Source organism: Grampus griseus (assembly GCF_964374135.1).
Source record: "Grampus griseus genome assembly, chromosome: 2".
NCBI classification, from domain to species: domain Eukaryota; kingdom Metazoa; phylum Chordata; class Mammalia; order Artiodactyla; family Delphinidae; genus Grampus; species Grampus griseus.
Genome location: NC_139018.1, coordinates 65817285 through 65833987, shown reverse-complemented (window position 1 = coordinate 65833987; position 16703 = coordinate 65817285). Strand labels below are relative to the sequence as shown.

The following is a 16703-nucleotide window of genomic DNA, read 5'->3' as shown; positions in this document are numbered from 1 at the left end:
TTCCTATTGTTTTTGGTGTCTGTCCCCAGTGACTAAGGTTGGTTCTGTGGGTTGTGTAGGCTTCCTGGTGGAGGGGACTAGTGCCTGTGTTCTGGTGGATGAGGCTGGATCTTGTCTTTCTGGTGGGCAGGTCCACGTCTGGCGGTGTGTTTTGGGGTGTCTGTGGCCTTATTGTGATTTTAGGCAGCCTCTCTGCTAATGGATGGGGCTGTGTTCCTGTCTTGCTAGTTGTTTGGCATAGGGTGTCCAGCACTGTAGCTTGCTGGTCGTTGAGTGAAGCTGGGTCTTGGTGTTGAGATGGAGATCTCTGGGAGATTTTCGCCGTTTCATATTACGTGGAGCTGGGAGGTCTCTTGTGGACCTATGTCCTGAAGTTGGCTCTCCCACCTCAGAGGCACAGCACTGACTCCTGGCTGGAGCACCAAGAGCCTTTCATCCATACGGCTCAGAATAAAAGGGAGAAAAAAATAGAAAGAAAGAAAAAAAGAGGATAAAATAAAATAAAGATAAAATAAAGTTATTAAAATAAAAAATAATTATTAAGAAGAAGATTTTTTAAAAGTAAAAAAAAACCCAGATGGACAGAACCCTAGGACAAATGGTGAAAGCAAAGCTATACAGACAAAATCTCAGACAGAAGCATATACATACACACTCCCAAAAAGAGGAAAAGGGGAAAAAATAATATATGTTGCTCCCAAAGTCCACCTCCTCAATTTGGGATGATTCGTTGTCTGTTCAGGTATTCCACAGATGCAGGGTACATGAAGTTGATTGTGGAGCTTTAATCTGCTGCTCCTGAGGCTGCTGGGAGAGATTTCCCTTTCTCTTCTTTGATTGCACAGCTCCCGGGGCTCAGCTTTGGATTTGGCCCCGCCTCTGCATGTAGGTCGCTGGAGGGCGTCTGTTCTTCGCTCAAACAGGATGAGCTTAAGGAGCAGCTGATTCAGGACTCTGGCTCACTCAGGCCGTGGCGGGCGGGGGGGGGGGGGGGGGGGGAGGGGCATGGAGTGCAGGGCAAGCCTGCGGCGGCAGAGGCCAACGTGACGTTGCACCAGCCTCAGGCGCCCCATGCGTTCTCCCAGGGAAGTTATCCCTGGCTCACGGGACCCTGGCAGTGGCGGGCTGCACAGGCTTCCGGGAGGGGAGGTGTGGATAGTGACCTGTACTCGCACACAGGCTTTTTGGTGGCTGCAGCAGCAGCCTTAGTGTCTCATGCCCCTCTCAGGGGTCTGCGCAGATAGCCGTGGCACGCGCCGTCTCTGGAGCTCCTTTAAGCAGTGCTCTTAATCCCCTCTCCTTGTGCACCAGGAAACAAAGAGGCAAGAAAAAGTCTCTTGCCTCTTTAGCAGGTCCTGAGTTTTTCCCGGACTCCCTCCCGGCTAGCCATGGTGCACTAGCCCCCTTCAGGACGTGTTCATGCCACCAACCCCAGTCCTCTCCCTGCGATCCTACCGAAGCCCAAGCCTCAGCTCCCAGCCCCGCCCGCCCCGGCGGGTGAGCAGACAAGCTTCTTGGGCTGGTAAGTGCTGGTCGGCACCAATCCTCTGTGCGGGAATGTCTTTGCTTTGCCCTCCGCACCCTGTGGCTGTGCTCTCCTCCGTGGCTCCGAAGCTTCCCCTCTCCGCCACCCGCAGTCTCCGCCCACAAAGGGGCTTCCTAGTGTGTGGAAACCTTTCCTCCTTCACGGCTCCCTCCCACTGGTGCAGGTCCCATCCCTATTCTTTTGTCTCTGTTTTTTCATTTTTCTTTTGCCCTACCCAGCTACCTGGGGAGTTTCTTGCCTTTTGGGAGGTCTGAGGTCTTCTGCCAGCATTCAGTAGGTGTTCTGTAGGAGTTGTTCCACATGTAGATGTATTTCTGATGTATCTGTGGGGAGGAAGGTGATCTCTGCGTCTTACTCTTCTGCCATCTTCCTCCCTTCCCTTTATGGAGGCTCTTACATATAGCTTTGAGATTTACTCCAATGTTCTTATTCAGCATTTGGAGTCCTTGCCTTACTCATGCTAAGCATCCTCTGCTTTCATTAGAATTTCCTAATTAAACACTATTATCTGCATTTACATTTTTATTATGACTTTAGTAAATTAATTAATAACGAATATATTGAAAAGCAAAGCGTTTTCCCTAGAAAATTATTTTTATATTTCCTACAAATATGGTTTTAAATAAAATATCTACGTTTTTAAATGACTTCTGACTTTCTTTTCTTTCTTCATCTTCAAATATTTCTCATTTATCAGTGAATCACATCTCAGTATAATATCTAGATAAAATGTGTTTTCTCTCCTTTTAAATACTTTTATATTCTCATCTGTTTTTATGGCATGTTACTGCATGTCTCCAGAGGCACACAGCATTTTTATTTTCAAGTAAATTTATATTAGTTACAGTCTCCAGCTGTTTTAGATATAGGATCATTTCCTGTCGGTACTGTTTCCAGGACAATTCTTTTTTTCCCTCACAAAAATGAAAAATGTAATTTAACAAAGACATCCTATAATTGCCTTCATATCTAGCAAGGTATCTAGCAATCTAAATACTTATTTTATTTAAAACATCTGTCTACATAATATCTAGTGATTGTCCAGGGCTAGATCATCCTTGGGAAAAGCAGCTGCTGCCATTTTTATTTAATTTATAAGGCACCACCAAAAATGTCTCCTTAATATTGAATCTTCTGCCACTATGTCATATGCGAGATTTTTTAAAAAATGAGAATAGCTTACCTTTTTGGTGTTTGCAGTTAGTCTTTTACAAATTAGGAAAGACTATTCTTTTAAAAATCACTATGGAAACATTGTGCAAGAATAGTAAGCTTTTGTTACATATATCAAGGTATCATAATAAAAATGGTGACATGCTACTCTACTCATATAACTAGACTTACATTGGAATCACATTTTATTTATTACTTATTTATTTTTAAGATTTTTTTGATGTGGACCATTTTTAAAGTCTTTATTGAATTTGTTACAGTATTACTTCTGTTTTGGTTTTTCGGCCACGAGGCATGTGGGATCTTAGCTCCCCAACCAGGGATCGAACCCGCACCCCTTGCTTTGGAAGGTGAAGTCTTAACCACTGGACCACCACGGAAGTCTCTGGAATCACATTTTAATTGTCATTTTTTTTAGACTTATTTGTCTGTAGTGCATTTTCTTTTTATTTATAATGAAAATGTAAAGTCTTTTTTATTCTGAAATTGGTCTGCTGATTAGAGTGATTAGTCAATGTGTTCTTGTTATTTTTCAGAAAATGCACGAGAAAGATGACAGCTTCTATAAAAGCTCTTTGTCTTGGGGGTGATACTGAATATTATTTGTAGAGGAACCAATTGGAAACTCTATTTATTGTGCAAGATCCTTGGAGCCTAAGATAAAGTGTTTAACTTTTAATAGATTGTATCAATTGAGGCTCAACCAAATGCCAAAACCAACAGACACCCAGGCTCACAATAGTGTGTCTAAATGAGAAAGTTTACCTTTTCCAGGGATGTAATCAAAATATTCCTTTTTGGAACACTAAGAGTATGAAAGGGAAATGATTATGGTTCCCCAATGACATACTGTTATGATTGACAGGAAAAACCAACATGCATGCCACCTGAGACATCTTGTTCAGGAACTTTCTGGAGGGTAGTAAATTGGTGTTGGCACAAACACAAAAAAATAAAATGACTTGATTCAGCACTTTTCAATTCTAAATCCCCAAACACTAAAGAAAGAAGTAAATATTCATCAAATGATCAAAATTTATATTGATTTTTATTCTACATTAGCAGCTCAAAGTCAAGACTCTTGACAGGGTGGATGTCGGTTTGAATGATTCTCTTTGAAATGAGGATACAGGCACTGAGCTGAGTGCTACCGTGCATTCCTGAACCATAGGCCCTGATTATTAGAACCCTAGGAGGCTAAATTTTTAAAAGGACAGTATAAAGGCAGACTTGTTCAGTTCTGTTTTGATAGCTAAATTGTTATTATTAGTATGTAAAGTAATTCTTGTTGTTCCTGCTTCATTCCTTCCTTTCTATCACCATCTAAGGACAACTATTTTATAGAATTTCAAAGGAGCTGGAGTGCACATTGTAGTCATAGAGTTAATAGTAGCATTTGCCAACATAATTGTACTTGGGAAGGAACTGCCAGTCCTGCAGGGCAAGAGAAACTAAGATCGTATCTTCACATTATACATCTTTAATTTTTAGTTTCTGCCAGAAAGTACATAAGGATTTGCTGTAGTGGAATTTGGAAGATGGGAATAAGGATACAGCTGAAGAATATAAACACAGACTTGATGCCTGTGTCATCGTGCAGAGATTTGCTAAGGAAACAGTAATGGAGAAACATCGAAATTCTGATCATCCCCTCCAGTCCACACAGTGTAATCACACTCCCTTCCCACCCTAGCTCATGACATAGGATGCTGAATTTTTAATCGCTTTAACTACTTCCATTGCGAAGAGGAGGAGGGTGGTGGTGGATAAGGCTACCCACAAATGCGATTGTGTGATATATTTGTTCTTTATATTTGTTAGGTGGAGGCATTATTGTCGTTGTTTTTACTAAACATCTCATCTATCATTAACATGGAGGAAGGAAACATTTTTCTTTACACACAAATGCAGAAAAAATAATGAAAATAGCATTCATGTTAATTTTTCTGCTTTGTTTAAATGCTTACCATTTAACAAATATCATTAAGGACATAGCTTTAAAATTGAATTTCTTAAACATTACAGTGAATGGTTTTAATGGTTTGCAAATAGCACCAAGTCAATAGAAATAAAGATGACATTTTAAAGATATAATATTTTTTACTTAAATCAGTTATCTTTTGCAGTTGTCCTGAGTTAATTATCCATGAATATAAATATAAGTAAACCTTGGGAACCTAAGGCTAGTTTTTCTGGGGCTGCCAATATGGTCAGAGAAGTTTTATATCCTAATGTACAGATTAGTATATACAGTAATCTTTGCTAAGTATAATATTGAAATAGCTTTGAGATTCTTGTTAAATTTTTAATGTATATTTAACTTTAAATGGGAAAATATTTATATATTTAAATACTTTTATAACTTTCTTATCCATTGATAAAAAGAATATTCTAATGAACTTACTGTTTCTTTGACAACATTTTCAAAGTGTAATATTGGTCATATCCTTGAATAAATATTTTAGCTCCTATTATGTAACATAATTTTCTGTAATTCTATGTTTAGGTTCCCTAAGGACAGGCACCATGTCTGACCCAGATTTGTATCTTGTACAATGTCTTACATATAAGAGACTCCCAAAATATGTTTGTCAGATGAAGACCTCTAATCAGCTTTACTCCAAAGAGAAACATTGCTCCTTAGTCCTATGACTCCCTGCTCCAACTGTGTAGGAGAAGGAGGCTTTGTTACTCCATTCAGTTGTGCACACAGGGCTGAAGAGAGACTCTCATCCTTTATAATGCCAAATATTCTTTGTACTTAGTTAGAATGTAGCTAATCATGGATGTGTGATAAATGTCTTCAGAGAGTTCATTTCTAGACAAAGGAAATGCACTTTGAATTCAGTTCCAAAGACGAGTTATTTCAGGAAACCATGAACCTCCAACAGTGATGGCAAAAGCAACAACGCACAAAATAACTGGGATCTTGGGGGAAGAAAACACTGTAGAGGTGACAACGCTAAATCCTGGAGTGAGTATGAGGAATTCTGCCAAACAAAAGCATGGAGATTTCCAAGTGTAGATTCTAATCAACCCTGAAAGTCCTTGTCAGAGCCTGTGGGGGTCTAGAGACTGAAGGTGTTTCCAGAAGAATGAAGCAAGTTGGGCTAGTTGTGAGAAGGATACTATAGGGAGGCGAGAGGGGAGGCATAGTAAATATTTGTCTAAGGAATAAGAGAAAAAGGCATGTGATTAGAGACAGTGCATCAAAGGGTAAAAACAACAACAACAACAACAACTAGTAAAAGTAGGAAGATATTCCCAAATGACAAAATGATTGTCGGAAAAAGTACAGTTCCCCTCCATTGTATTGATGGATCTCCATGGTCCTCCTGAATTGGTGTGGATTCTTCCAAAGTGTGACATTGCTAATGTTTCTTCCAAAAGCTCAAATGACTCTTTTTTAATGGGAAATCAGATTTTATTAAGCTAAAACAAGTTCTTACCCAGAAGACTTAAAACTTCATTTTGAAATGGATTGTGCAGCTTACTGCATGATGACAATAGCCGAAATTTTCATTCTATAAGTGTGAGACCATCGTGGTTAGTTTCTAATATAATACGTGAAGTATAGGATCACTCTATTAGCTGAATAAAATATTACCAAATGACTCGAAATAAAGAAGCTTTTCTTCTTCCTTTTTTTCCTAGATAAAAGTAAACAAGTTGTATATTACAATAATTTTCTGTCAAAGAAAAAAATAGTCTCCTTTCTAAGAGAAAATGAAGCCAACTATTTTAAAAATCAAGCTGAGGCTACAGCCTTCAAACTATCTGTTTTATTTCTTTGTAGACTTTAAACCATTTTAGATTTTCAAACTCAGTAAGATCTATTCAGCTAATTTGTATAGAGTGCCTATCACATACTGTGTGCTGTGCTGGGTGCTGGAGATGCAGCAATGAATATATGGATAAAAGTCCCTGTCCTCACGTGGCTTTCAGTCCACTGGGGGAAGATGGACAATACAAAATAAGTTACATATTTTAGCTACACATGGTGAATATGTATAAAGGATGATAAGGATTGCTGGGGGTGGGGGTCGGTTGAAGTATTAAGTAGAAGATCAAATAAGACCTGAATAAGAAGATGACATTTTCAGACAAGACCTGAGGGAGGTTAGGGACCAAGCTAGCTTGCAAACAAGACCAAATGCCCCTAGAGCATGCCCACAAGCCATGCTGGAGCATGTCCGGATAGGTTGAAGACTGAGGACTCAACTGGGGAATTTGGACAACAGCCTAGTTGGAGTGTATTCAAGAGAAAATAGGAGAGGGATTGGACATAGTGAGTATAGATAATACATGTAAAAGTGACTTTGCTGTAATGGAGAACAGAGAAATGGGGCTTTAGCCAGAGGATAGATTGGTATCAACTGATGTCTAGAGATTATTTTTCCTTTTTTCTTTTTTTTAACATGGGAGAAACAGCATCTGGGGCTGGGGTGGTAATGTGCTAATGAGAATAATTATAGTAGAGAGGAAAAACTTGATGAAGGGGAGAAGGGTGGTTTGCTGCTGGGGTGATAATCTTTGTGTAGATAAGAGGGGGTCTAGTGCCTAAGTAGAGGGGATTGGTCTTGGATAGAAATACGGACTGTTTCCACAGAAAAAGGAGAGAAAGCAGAGGATGTGGACCCAGATGCAAGTGGGTGGGTAGATGTGGTGGGAAGCTATGAAGTACAATATGAATGAGCAGGCAGACCTACAATGGCATGAGTTAAGAAAGAGTAAAATTAATTATTTAACATTCTCAGGATACTTAACCCAACAAAGGATGCTGTGACGTGCAGTGATAATGAAATAATTGATATTTCTTAAATAAATCAGTGCTTTTTAGGGCAAGGATAAGGCATAAGACACATATATGTGTCTATATGTGATTATAAAAGTATGTGTTTAATCCTTAAAGACTGTTAGAATAACTGAAACTTACCTCCCCACCACCAAATTTTTCATGGGCTAACTATTTTGTCATTAGACACAATATCAGAGGAAGGTAGATGGTTGAGTAATTATTCAGGCCCTGGAGAAGATCGTTGAATTTGGATCACCACATACCAAGCCAAATTTAAATAAAATATTTTAGAACACTGTCTTGTGTTCTGATTATATTATTATTTTGTAGTCTAAATTTGAAAGAGTATCTGTAGTGATTTAAGCTATAGGTGCATACAAAATAAAAGGGGAAAACATACTAGCAATGATAAGCGGCAAAGCAATTGTATTAAACCTCAGATGAGAAGGCAGTGTTTCTAACTTTATTATGTGTATTAGTCTGCTAGGGTGGCAATAACAAACTACCACAGACTAGGTGGCTTAAACAACAGATTTATTTATTTCTTTCTTACAGTTCTGGAGGCTGGAAGTCCCAGATCAACATGTTGGGAGGTTTGGCAGGTTGGATTTCTGGTGAGGCCTCTCTCCTTGCTTGTAAATGACTGGCTACCTTCTCATTGTGTCCTCACATGGCCTTTTCTCTGTGGGAGCGCTCTGCATCTTCTTATAAGGACACCAGTCCTGTTGGATTAGGGCCACACCCTTGTGATCTATTTAACCTTAATTACCTCTTTAAAGACCCTGTCTCCAAATACAGTCACATTGGGGTTTAAGGCTTCAACATACAAATTGAAAAGTTATGACATTATGTGTCCTGAGTCTATAACATTATGTTAAACGTTTACTAGAGAGATATGAGTTAGTAGAATCTCTTAGGCATTTCCCCTGTTTGGGATGCTGGGCTTCTGGCCTCTTGGAAGCTGTTGATTCCCTTCTCAATGCAATGTTCTCAAAGTACACCAGGAGGTAGGAACTTTATGAGCATATTTGGACTCATCCATCAGACACCTATGTTCCCATGACAGAAAAAGGGAGATGGAGGAAGATAATGCCATCACAGAAACAATGTCCTCTTTTGTTGGCAGGTCATTGGATAGGGTTCCGACTCCCTAACCTGACATCCTCCATAGCCTATCCCCTTCTACTTTAGCCTCTTCATCCAAATGCCTCCAAAACTCCAGCCACCATTCTCTGAACATGCCACATCCTTTCATAACTCTGGGCCTCTGAACAAAATGAGGTACTCTGCCTATAAAGATATTCATCTGCTTCTTTACCTGACAAAGTCATAGCCATGCTCCCAGATCTGGCTCAAATGCCACCTCTGTCAAGCCTTTACTGCCTACTCCTCACCTTCAGGCAATTAGTTCTTTTATTTCCCATCTTCCCCCACAATCATTTCACTTGGCACATTTGTAGGTATCTGTTGGCATGGCTCTTTCCTCCACTACACTGCAGTCCCTTGAGAAAAGGGGCTATGTTTTGTTCTTCTTTGTACCCACAGTCCCTGGTACAGTTCCTGACACATGATAAAGGCTCAGTGAATATATGAGTAATAAATTATTTACTGAGCCCCTATCATGTTCCAGATACTGCCAAGGTGCTGGGAATACAAAATGGCTGAGGAGACAGACAGACAGTGTCCCTGTATGGAGCTTAGAATCTGGAGACAGAGACAGAAAAAGTGTAAGCTAGCAAATGTAAGAATTTTTTTTTTTTTTGCGGTACGTGGGCCTCTCACTGTTGTGGCCTCTCCCGTTGTGGACGCGCAGGCTCAGCGGCCATGGCTCACGGGCCCAGCCACTCCGCAGCATGTGGGATCTTCCCGGACCAGGGCACGAACCTGTGTCCCCTGCATCAGCAGGCGGACTCTCAACCACTGCGCCACTAGGGAAGCCCCAAATGTAAGAATTTTAAGTTGTGATATGTGCTGTGAAGGAAATTAACACTTCCGAAATGGAGAAAGATAGAGTGGATCTACTTTTGATAGGGTGGTCAGGGAAGGCCTCTCTGAGAAGTAACATGTCAGCTGAGAGCTAAAGGATGAGAAGATGTTACCAAGAGAATATTCCAGAGAAAGGGAACAGTATATGCAGAGGTCCTGAGACAGGAAAGAGCTGTTTAAAGAACTGGGAGAAGGCAAGCATGACGGTGCATAGTGATCAAGAGGGAGACAAGTAGGAAATGAGGTCTGAGACAGGCAGGAACCAAATCTAATGAGCCGTGGAAGAAGTTTGTGTTTTAGATCTGAATGCAGTATGAAACCAACTCAGTTTTATAGAGACCACTCTGGTCCTGTAAGGGAAGAGGTTAGAGGGGCAGGAATGGGTGAGGGGAGATACATATTAGAAGATAATTGCTGTACTACAGGGGAGAGATGATGAAGGCTTGGACCAGTCTGGCAGCAATGCAGACTGTGAAGACAGACTGGAGAGACATTTTGAAAGAGGAATCAACAGAATTTAGGGAGTAACTGGCTGTGGAAAATGAAGAAGAGGAGCCATGGAAGACTCTCAAGTTTCTGACCTAAGCAACAGATGGTGCCATTGATTTAACGGGAAAGTCCTAAGAACAAAGTTTCGGGGCACACGATAAGGATGAGAATGGAGAGTGTTTTAAACAGTGATGCCTAAAGTAAATTCAGTTAGCAATGTCAGGTGATTGATTGGGTAGGTAGTTATGGCACTCAGAGGAGAGAATAGGAGGCCATTACTACATAGATGGCATGGAAAGCCATGGAAGAGAGTATAAATAAAGAAAAGAGATCCAGAATTAAGCCCTGAAATACCAACGACCAGTGATCCCAGATGTGATTCAAATAGATCAAGGAACTATCTATAAAATAGACTTGGGGATGGTGGAGAAAGAGGGAGGGAGAGTGTTTGAGAATCCATCTCATTAGGTCAGCTAAGGTGTAATGCAGGCCTAGATTAGAATAAGTGAGAACTGATTATTTTTCTCTTCTCATCATACACCATCTCCCATGGCAGTCTCATTTCCTTTCCTAATGTCAACCATTGCCTCTGGGTTTATATTTCAGTCTTAATATTTCCACTTGCTTGCTGAACATCTCATTTGGGGAATCACACTAGTACCTCAAACCAAAAGACTCAATTCCAGCTCATTTGTTCCATTCACCTGTACTGCTGTTTTTATATTCCTACTCCCATTGACGGCACCTACCAGGAAGTGAGAGGTGCATCTGTCACTGAGTCTGTTCCCTCTTGTTCCTTTTTATTTTCCTTAATAGGTTGCTAAATCCCATTGATTACAATCAATCCCATTGATTGATTAGTAGGATCAGTAATATTATTTAATGTCTTAATTTCCATTTGTAAAATGTAGTCACTTTTAAAAGCATCCACAATTGTAATAGATGCTAAGAAATGAAATTCTTTTAATCAAAGATTCAGTGTTACTATTTTTTTAAGAACTATAGTTTCTTCAAATCTTTTTCTTAAAAATTTACCTTTGGGGCTTCCCTGGTGGCGCAGTGGTTGAGAGTCCGCCTGCTGATGCAGGGGACACGGGTTCGTGCCCCGGTCCGGGAAGATCCCACATGCCGCGGAGTGGCTGTGCCCGTGAGCCATGGCCGCTGAGCCTGCGCGTCTGGAGCCTGTGCTCCGCAACGGGAGAGGCCATAACAGCGAGATGCCCGCGTACCGCAAAAAAAAAAAAAAAAAAAAAAAAAAAAAATTTACCTTTGGACTAAGATACAGTATGAGAAAAAGTTAAGACAGTTTGCAGAGAGATTTAGACTGGCAAAGTCATTCAACCTTAGCAGAAGAAGCAACTTTGGTTCTATTTTTATCATCACATTTAGGAATGAATCACTGAAAGCAGAGATAGAAATAGAGGTGGATAGAAAAGACCTGGGCCATCTAATTCATCTCCTTGTTAGCACAGGGAAGTTTCCTATGTCAAATGCCTTTGAGATATTGTGCAATAAAAGTCTTAGATTAACAACATTTCAATCACTTTTGTAAGGTGATTAATTATTTTTCAAGTTGCTCTCAGCAACTTGTCTGTCTCTGAGCTCCTTTCCAGGTATCCCTGTCATGAGAGGTGTTTCCCTCTGTGCACAGAAATGGCCTAGGATCTCAAAAGGATGAACTTCAATTATTCTTCTATAGTAGTGATGAGTCTATATTAAGTTGGCCTCCCTCTTGATGATGCTTTTTGTGACCAGTGGCACACATTTGTGAAATCTTTGCCCAGAGCAAGCAGTGGTCTAATTTGCTACCTTAGGGTGGTTAAAAATTAATGGGAACCTGTAGGGATCAGACATGCCCCTTGGCATCTAATGGTGCAGATTCAATATTTTAATGGGGTTACCAATAGAATACTTTGTGTGGGATGTCCTCCTCAGTATCCCTATAGCATTGAGGAGGGGAGGGGTGGGGGGGTAGCATTTGGAAAGATTGTTTTTAAGTTCTTTTTTAAAATTATTATTACTGTTATTTTACTGAAGTAGAGTTGATTTACCATGTTGTGGCAATCTCTGCTGTACAGCAAAATGACTCAGTTATGCACACACAGATATTCTTTTTTTATATTCTTTTCCATTATGGTTCAGGATACAGTAGAACCTTGTTGTTTATCCATTCTAAATGTAATAGTTTGCATCTACTAACCCCAAACTCCCAGTCCATCCCTCTCCCTCCCCCACCCCCTTGGCAACCACAAGTCTCTTCTCTATGTCTATGAGTCTGTTTCCGTTTTGTAGAGAGGTTCATTGTGCCATATTTTAGTGGTATCACATGGTATTTCTCTTTCTCTTTCTGACTTACTTCACTTAGTATGATAATCTCTAGTTGCATTAAATTCTTTGACTATTGTTCAGTATCTCTCAGTTATCTCATATTTAGTTACTTAAGAATATTGTATGCTCTTTTGAAAGATATATTCTGTTGTTTTTTTCTAATCATTGACTCCCTCTATTCAGTTTCATGTACCTCCCCCCAACTGTTAAAAAATATTCTTAGGTCTGTAGGTATCATTTCTCCAAATTCTATGATATCTGCAAAGCTCTGAGTTGGCACTCTTCTGTGTTGCCATTAATATACTCCATACCTTCTCTTTCACTATCTATTAATAAATATGCCGAATAACACTAAATCTAGTATTTCCTTTGTGCTTTTCCATCAGCCATACCCCTCTTCCCGTACTGAATGTACTCCGTGTAACATTATCCTTTGTTTATACTGTTTGACATAATTCTTAATCCAGTTGAGTCTATTCTGATTCAAGCCAATTCGTTTGGGCAAGAAGAGTTTACATGAACCAATACATAGATTGCAGTTCTTAACTGATTTCTGAAACTTCAGTTATATGACTATAGTAATTTTAGCATTTTTAAAGTTCTTCCTCAGTATCTAGAACATTCATAAGTAGCTGCTGTGGAAAGCAACAAAATGCGAACTCTAGAGTGGTTTGAGATCTTACATTTCATAAGCTACCCATTTCCTTTACAGAGTCCTGATTTGCCCTTTTAAGCAGCTGCTACTTTGCAACACTCTCTCTTTCTTTCCATGGTTGAGTCTGTAAAACCAGAGACCAGGCAAAAGGCCTTGGTTGGCACTGGATGCAAAGAGTAGGAGGTCATGTCTGACTTTGCTTTTCCATTCTGGCAACTGCTTTTCCTGCATGTTATAGAATTCTGACCTGGGTCAAACAGGTCTGACTCAGACCTGTTTTTTTGTAGGAGAATATATATAATTAAATTATAAAGAAACAGAAGTGTTAAGGCTATTGAGAAATGTTAACGGACGTGTTGGATTTAGTGAAGTGCGCCAAAAGAAAATAAGAGCTCCTTTGGTCCACAGTGCACATAACTCATCATTGCTCTTTCCCCTTCACCATAGGCAAGCATGCCACCGAGAAGACTTCATTCCCCGTCTCATCTGGTGTTCTAGGGAACTCTAAAGCCACAGGGATCACAACAGCTGCAATAAATAAAGCATCTATTCAATGCTATTCCATGCCAAATATTATTCAGCATTCTTTTGGCCTTGGTTTGATAGAAAACAGCATGGTGAACTTACTACCTCTCCCTGTACTACAGTGAGCCCCAAGTATCTATGAAAGATTTAACAATTCAAGCCTGCATGTAAGCAAAATCACTGTTCTCTCTATTTTAACATTATTAAGACAAAATCCAGAGAACCAAAAAAAAAATGTAATACAGGAAGTCCGTTGTCACTATTGGAAAGGTATTGAATTAATACTAGGCTTTTTTATTCTCCTCGGGGAAGATAATGAGAAGCATTCAAAGTATGTGTCCATGCAAATGTATGGATCGGAGGGGGAATCTTTAAAAAAATAAATGTTACATATGTGGCAATACGAGGAAGAATATTATTAAGGAATTTCACAGAATTTTTATGTAAAGTCTCATCATACAGTATTACGATCTCAGGGATATTTTGTGATATTTACTGAGTCTTCTGAGAATTCATTTATTCAGGTCATATTTTAAGGAGGAACTTATAAGATTCAAATCTAAAATATAATTCTGTAATATGCCCAGCTGATCCCATTAAATCCAACCTGAAAAGGAGCAGGATAATGATGTGAACAATTCCCATTCTTTGAGTTGTTACACCTCACTTGAAATGCATTCCTTCTGGATTAAAACAGCAATTCCTCTTTTTTTCTCTCTCCAGGCTGAGGTTCAACTATGCTACCTGGAAGCACAAAGAGATGCTGTTGAGCAGATGTCCCTCAAGCTGTACAGCGAGCAGTATACCAGCAGCAGCAAGAGGAAAGAAGAGTTTGCTGATATGTCAAAAGTTCATTCAGTAGGAGGCAATGGGTAGGGAACTATTCTTTTTGTTGTTTTATTCTCACTAATCTCTACTTTTTCAATGATGTTCCACTGGTAGGTGTTAGGCAGGCATTTCGTCCCTAGATAACAAGAGAAGCGCGATAGATGAGGCATTTATGTTCTTTTCCATTCACTTCAGAATTGAAGACTGTGGATTTTTTCAGTGTGTCATCTCACCCAGAACTTCCTAACTTTGTTATTATTGTTTTCAAAACAGCCTTGTGATTTTATGAGTGTTTCTGTCACTACACTATGCCTGTAACTCTTTTCAGTATATTTCCCCCTCTTTAAACTTCACCGTTTATTTTAAAGTCTATAGAAGCAACTTTTAAATACCAGAACCTCACTGTAAACTTGGTAGAACATAATTTTTATGAAAAATATAGATATTTAATAATTGTTTAGGGGCTATGAGCTAACCGGTTTGTCACATAAAGTCAACTGGAATAATGGACTAGCGCTTATTGTCTATGGTATGTGAAAAGACCCAGCAATTTCAGTGACCCACCAACAATTTCATTCAGCCTGAGACTAATGGACTAATGGCTGTCTCTATATTGTACTAACTACCCATGCTATTGAATAGTTAAGTCATGCATTCAAATATTTCCAAATTACTTTAAAGTTATGCGAACACTGTGTGTGTATATATAAATATGTATGTATATATAATACATGTATAGAATTTTTTAAAAACGTATATTAAAAAATTTTTTTTCTGGCTCAATTTGAATATTTAGTAGGTGATTATTAAAGAGTAAAAGAGTGAAATGAAATTTAATTATTTCATAGTTTTAATGACTTGATAATAATTATACTCATAAAAATGGAAACAGTGACCTATTTCGCTCTTATACTTGAGCCAGACAACACGGAGGAGAAACTGTTCCCCCAAGTTCTATTAGATGTTAATAGCACAGTATAAATCTATGGGGTGTAACTCTAGCCAAAATATTCCTTGAAAAGACAGGAGGAAAGAAGTAAGTGCTTATGGTTCTGACGTGACTTAAAATTCAAATTTGGGGGATAAATTAAGAACACAAGTTACAAATCCTGTCTTGTGATATAACCCAAGGTCTAAGAATGCAAGAAAAGAATCAGAGTCATAATTCTTTTTTAGGAAATGGGAAAGGACTTTTCAAATTTTAAAATTTACCTATCCATATAATTTGTTGCTCTATTAAGATATTTGTTATACATAGACGTGTTATACATATATTTGATTCATCTTATACGATTCAGAAGGCATTTATTCGCAAGAGGACAAGCATAGCAGCAAATAAGAAAGAAAAGGTTAAACCTTGGAGCATGAACAATACGCTGTTTTGAGGCCTTAACGTGCTTTAATTTTTCTAAACGCCTAAATAGTCTCTGGTGTACCCACAACCACAAACTTTAGGTCACATTTTCATGTTTTCTAAAAGTGCTGGGGGTTGAGCGGGCACCATGTGCTTCTGACCTTGGATTCCAAGGGCCCAACCTGAGTACTTACTCTGGGCTCCACAAATCATAAATCTGCCCTGGGAATTGCTTAGTTAACAACAAGCATTGTTCTGTAAAGTGGGAGTACGTGAACTTGCCTGATATCCTTTGTTTATGCTCCTTAGGGTGCTGAAGGCTGTGCATTGTGCAGAAATTTAACAGTATGCTAAAGAAAAGGCAGCTATTTAATACTAAGGACAAAAAGCATATACTCCTTTCTATTTTCTGTTTACATACAGAAAACCATTGTTTGAGAAATGTATGTGGGTGAGGTTATCTGGGGTGTCCTGCCCCTAAGACTCTTTGCTCCCACAGTTGAATCCTTAATTCTGAAGCCTTAAGAACACAGCCTTGTAAAATTATCTGCTCCGATGATACATAAACTTCATTAACCGTTCATTTTGTTACATAGAATGAGCATTGTTTCCGATAAGCAATTGTGGGAATAGTGTGGGATTTCTAGGGTCTTCATTCCATATGCAGATAGATATCCAATCTACTAAAGAGAACATTAAGTTAGTGATACAATTTGTATATTTTCATTTCCTCCCCGTGCCTACATGCATGCGAAGAAGAGTATGTAGTTGAAAAATGTATAAGGTTACTCCAGGGAAGACTCAGCTGCTAGACTGAATGGAGATCTTAAATTTCTAAGAATTTTGCGTAACCAAAGTATTGTTTAGAAATGAGTTTATAACCTTTCTGGCTTGACGAAAAGGTGTGCATCAAGGTGATTTAACACAGCTTATATACAACTGTGAAATGTGTGTTTAGCAGTCATGAATATGTGCAGTGGGAAGATTTCCCCAAAAGTATGTGAACCTGTGTGAGCTGTAG

General features: G+C 39.2%; 1 protein-coding gene across 3 annotated transcripts in view; it reads left to right on the top strand.

The window, feature by feature from the left end:
• Positions 1-16703, top strand: part of AKAP6 (A-kinase anchoring protein 6) — a gene marked incomplete at its 5' end in the record, with an annotated part of 374977 nt that overhangs the window by 220850 nt on the left and 137424 nt on the right. For all 3 annotated transcript variants that reach the window (XM_082648924.1, XM_082648925.1, XM_082648923.1), the window contains one exon: positions 14224-14372. In XM_082648924.1, the coding sequence (XP_082505050.1) occupies positions 14224-14372 (149 nt within the window). The remainder of the gene's footprint in view (positions 1-14223; positions 14373-16703) is intronic.